Source organism: Notothenia coriiceps, unplaced genomic scaffold, assembly GCF_000735185.1.
Source record: "Notothenia coriiceps isolate Sejong01 unplaced genomic scaffold, NC01 NC01_scaffold00021940, whole genome shotgun sequence".
NCBI classification, from domain to species: Eukaryota; Metazoa; Chordata; class Actinopteri; order Perciformes; family Nototheniidae; genus Notothenia; species Notothenia coriiceps.
The window spans coordinates 86,888-92,173 of record NW_011354641.1 but is presented as its reverse complement, the minus strand read 5'-3'; the positions used below and the strand labels follow the sequence as shown (position 1 = coordinate 92,173).

The 5,286-nt window shown below is 40.5% G+C and overlaps 1 protein-coding gene across 1 annotated transcript in view; it reads left to right on the top strand.

The window, feature by feature from the left end:
* Window positions 1–4,587: 4,587 nt before the first annotated feature.
* LOC104953541 (sodium channel protein type 4 subunit alpha-like) overlaps window positions 4,588–5,286 on the top strand; it is a gene marked incomplete at its 5' end in the record, with an annotated part of 60,060 nt that continues 59,361 nt past the window's right edge. The window contains one exon of the mRNA XM_010780488.1: window positions 4,588–4,752. Coding sequence (XP_010778790.1) covers window positions 4,588–4,752 — 165 coding nt within the window. The remainder of the gene's footprint in view (window positions 4,753–5,286) is intronic.

Below are 5,286 nucleotides of genomic sequence, written 5' to 3'. Positions count from 1 at the left end.
CACACACACACGAACAACACACCACACACACACACACACACACACACACACACACACACACACACACACACACACACACACACACACACACACACACACACACACACCACACACCACACAGAAAGCAGAAGGGCGATTGAGGCACATACTGTATCTGATGAATAGCTGAAATGGTATAGAAATAAAGGAGGCCAGAATATGCATACACACACACACACACACACACACACACACACACACACACACACACACACACACACACACACACACACACACACACACACACACACACACACACACACAGGAAAGGCATGGCTCATGGATTCCTGAGGAAAAATTGAAAACAAGGACCAGACGCTGCAGATCTCACCACTTAAGCCGTATTTTCTCATATTACAGCTTAACCTCTCAAAGTGTACTATTTCAAATTCAAAGTACACCTAATAAAAAACATTACCTTCTTTTAGGAAGATAATAAAAGTCCTATGTTTATGAACACATTTATTTCAGTACATCTAGAAGTAACAGATTGTAGAAACACTCTGTTGTAACTTTAGACTTTATTTAAAAAGTCTCCTTCACTATAGTCACATTTTACCCGCCTGCTAAATTGATAATATACCAGAAATCAGACAGCCACTCTTATTGATTTTAGTTTGTTAGTTTATTTTCATAGAAACAAACTACCACAGTCCTGGTTATCTTTATAACCATACAGTCGTGAGCAGTAACAGATTTAGTTTTTAGTCTTGGTGCTGCGTTTAAGAACTCAGATCTCTGTTAAACCTCAGACTCAGAATTTAAGATGAAATATGACTTGAAGTAAAACTAAATAACAGGTCTGCAGTTTGTATAGCTGCTTTTCAAGTGTGTAGATTCTGTTGACATGTTTATGCATCAAACATATAACATGTGTGTGTGTGTGTGTCTGTGTGTGTGTGTGTGTGTGTGTTCGTGTGTGTAGTAGTTGTGTCGTGTGTGTGTGTGTGTGTGTGTGTGTGTGTGTGTGTGTGTGTGTGTGTGTGTGTGTGTGTGTGTGTGTGTGTGTGTGTGTGTGTGTGTGTGTGTGTGTGTGTGTGTGTGTGTGTGTGTGTGTGTGTGTGTGTGTGTGCATTACATGTTTTATGCTTAATAACGGTGCATGTATAATAGGCGACACATTCATGTTTATATTACGGGACTAGTTGATGGTGGAAGCCTCAACATGACGACATGAAGTATGTACGTATTAATATGACTTGTTATATGGCTGCAGGTTTTTATATATATACACACACACACACACACACACACACACACACACACACACACACACACACACACACCCTTCCTGCATGCATGCAAGTACAGTGGCTGCAGAAAATATTTATAAATATATTTAAGTCGTTTCCAAACAATATTTCTAATCATTGTCAGTATTGGTTATTGATAGTCAATTCATGTGAACAAATGGTAAATGTATAACTTTAAATGGAATCTATTGCACAATAAAGTGTGCAAAAACAAACACATGTTTTTACAAATACGAGGCAAACATTTATATATCTCTCGTACTTGAAAAATATAAAATATATATATATAATACAATAATTGAAAAAAAACGGATTGCAAGACCGTTATATTTACAAGGGAACTTAAGGACTTTCTCCTGAATGTGTTTGTGTTCTTCCTGAGGGAGATGCTTGTCTGGTGGTCCGTGTCGATGTGTTGACCCAGAAATCTCACCCGTCTCTGTTTTATAACATCTTCTCCTCTCTCTGTGTCTGTAGTTACAATCTGCCTGTCATTCCCCTTCACATCAAACTGTTCTCTTTGTTATGTGAAGGAATTAAATTCTGCCCTTGAGCAACGCAACTTTATTAGGAGGAAACCTGCTTATTATCTTCCAGTAAGAACTTAATGTAAGATAAAGCTCTGGCTATAAAGTTAAATGAAAGAAACAAAAACATTTCTGTCAGTCTGATAACTTTAACTACCTACCGTGGATATTCTTGTTGTTTTGATGTATACCTTGTATTAGCACTCACATCAAGCATGTTGTAATCACGCGTACATAAATGCAACACAAAATAGTTCGTCTCAGTTTAGTCTTTGTTAAAAACCTGAAGGTCTTTTCGGCCATAACACAGAGGAGGAGGAGGAGGAGGAGGAGGAGGAGGAAGAAGAAAACAACAGCACAAAAGACAATGAAACATCATTAAAAAGAGTGAAATGTTCAGTAATTTGATTTTTGTGCTTCAGCCTGAAGCTGGAGCAAGAGGACTGAGGAGAAAGATTACTGTGAACATTTCTATCAAACTCATCACACTGAACTCCTACAGTGTCCTTCACAAACACAGTCACCCAATAGGTCAAACAAGGTCAAACAGTGTCATAACGCAGCCGAAAGCTTCTCACTTTAGGGGTAGGGGAGTCAAGGAACAGGTAGAGGAAAATAAGGAGGTTAGAAGGAAAGACAAAGACCTCATAGGAAAGGGAAGGATAAGAATAAGTGGAGGAGGAAAGGGGGAGATGAGGAGGAAAGTAATGAGGAACAGTAAGGCGGCCAACGAGAAACTTAGGAAGGAAACGAGGAGGTAGATGATGAAAGAATTAATAAGAAAAAGGAAAGAAGAAGATAAACAAGGAAGTATTGAATTTAAGCAAATAAGGCTGTAAAGATTAAAAGGATGAGGTGAGATATGAAAAGGATAGGGAAGGAATTAAGGAGAAAATGAAAGGACCTTATAGGGAAATCAAAAAGGGAAGTACATGGAGAATGGAAAAGGAAAGGAAAGAAGAAAGTAGGGACAATAAAGTAACAACAAAGGGGAGGAAAGGGGGAGCTTAAAGCAGAAAGTAGAAAAGGAAAGAAGAGAAGGAGTTAGAGGAAGAAAAGGAGAGATCGAGAACACCGTCAGGAAGTATGAGGAGGAATTAGTGAAGGGTGGACTGTTGATCTCCTGACATTTTGTTACTCCATCCATAACTTTGACCTCTTCTCTCTGTGGACTTTTATACATCCTCACCTAACATCTTGTTTTGCACCTGAGGCATATGTCATCATTCCCAAAGCAGTTAGAGCTCCTGAAGGCACCATGAACATAAACCTGCTCCCTTGAGAGGAAGGTCTGTTAATCACAACAAAAAAAACGATCGAGATATATTTTGTGCAAGTATAGAATTACAAAAAATGTGTACGTGACCAAGTCTCCGAGCAAAATGGAAACACAGGAGTGTGTGTGTGTGTGCTTGTCTGAGAAAGACAGAGTGGATGACGGCTTCTGATAAGGATGGAAAAACAGAGCTGTATTTTCCTTTGATGCACACAGTCACACACACACACACACACACACACACACACACACACACACACACACACACACACACACACACACACACACACACACACACACACACACACACACCTCAGAAATCAGATTTGGGAGCTGTGAGAAATAGATGCATGAAAGGTTGAAAAATGAGGCCTGTCTAATCATTCAATTAGGATCCAAGGCAGATGGTACACACACACACACACACACACACACACACACACACACACACACACACACACACACACACACACACACACACACACACACACACACACACACACACACAGACCTGTTACCATTTGTAAGTCTAGCTCACTCTGAACTCTGTAATCCTATAGCCTCTCTCTCTCAATGTTACTGTATACTCGATCGCCCCGTTTACTGTTAATGAGACACTTGTCGGCCTGCTCTTCATTACCTGAACATCCCATAATTATTTGACTCTATATGTGGAGATATCAACATGATCCCTACCTGCAGATTAACCTCTTACATCACCACAGTGTCCTGGTTTGAGTCCAGGTTTGGGATTTGTTGCAGCGAATAAAACCCACACTGTCCGTGTTCAGAAGATAATGCTAAGTGTAATAAGGTCCAGCTTAGAATAAGTTTGTTATTCATTATTATAGACACAAATAAAAAAAAATGTGTATCACACATACAGTATATCACACAACTATATTAGTTTTGGGGAGGTTGTGGCTCAGTGGTTAGTGCGTTGATCTGCGGATCACGGGGGCACTGGTTTGAATACCGCTGCAGTCAACATTCCGCTGTGTCCTCGGACAAGACACTTCACCCCAACTTGTTCCAGTGGGGATTGCCCACAGTATTGAATGTATGTAAGTCGCTTTGGATAAAACCGTCTAACAATTGACATGTAATGTAATGTCTCCAGCTCTATGGTTCGTCTCCCTGTGATTTAATAGCCAAACAGCGAAAATGTACATCTTGTCCTGAAATTCCCTGCTGCTCTCTGTACTTTAGTATCAGTGTTGCTAAAAGGCACTCAACATTTTTTATCCATTTTATAAATATCTTTATTTTATTTTATCTTAAGTATTATTCATTATGTTTATATAAATATTCCTATTCTTCTTATTTTATTGTATTTTACTATCAAAAAACCCCATAAAGTATTCTAGTTCTGATTAATGAAGGAAGGAAAAGTATGCAGCTTGAGAGAAAGTTGCTTGACTTACACATAAATGATGACATTCAGTCGATGCTTGTCATGATATATTCACATGTTACCTTGTTCTGTGTGTAGCTGGTACACTGGGCCAGTCAGCAGCAGGATCAGGATGAGAAGATGGCTGGCTGTGTGTTTCCAATGGGACCAGAGAGCTTTCAGCGCTTCACGCCGGACTCCCTGGCGGCCATCGAGCAGCGCATCGCCCAGGAGCGGGCACGACGCAACAAACACTACCAGGAGGTACACACACACACACACACACACACACACACACACACACACACACACACACACACACACACACACACACACACACACACACGACAAACAAGAAATACAACTGAGGGAAATAAAGAAGGAAGTAGAGAAGGGAAGAGAAGGAGGAGGTACATGACAAAAGGAGGTAGGAGGTAGGGGAGGAAAGAAAAAGGTAAAGAAGTCAAGGAGGAGTTAGATGAGGGAATAAGAAGATGGGCAAGGAAGAAAGGGTAAAGGAGAGGAGATTGAAGGGAATAACAAAGGGGAAGTAGAGGAGGGAAGGGAGAAGGAGGCCAAGAAGGAAAGCAGCAGGTAGATGAGGAAAGACAGAGATGAGGAAGGGAATGAGGAGGTACATTATTTTTATTAAAACCTGACTAAAATGAGGAGTTCTGCACCTCTGTAGGCAGATGTGAGATCTGTTTGAGGGGTGGTGATGATATCTGTGTGTGTGTGTGTGTGTGTGTGTGTGTGTGTGTGTGTGTGTGTGTGTGTGTGTGTGTGTGTGTGTGTTTG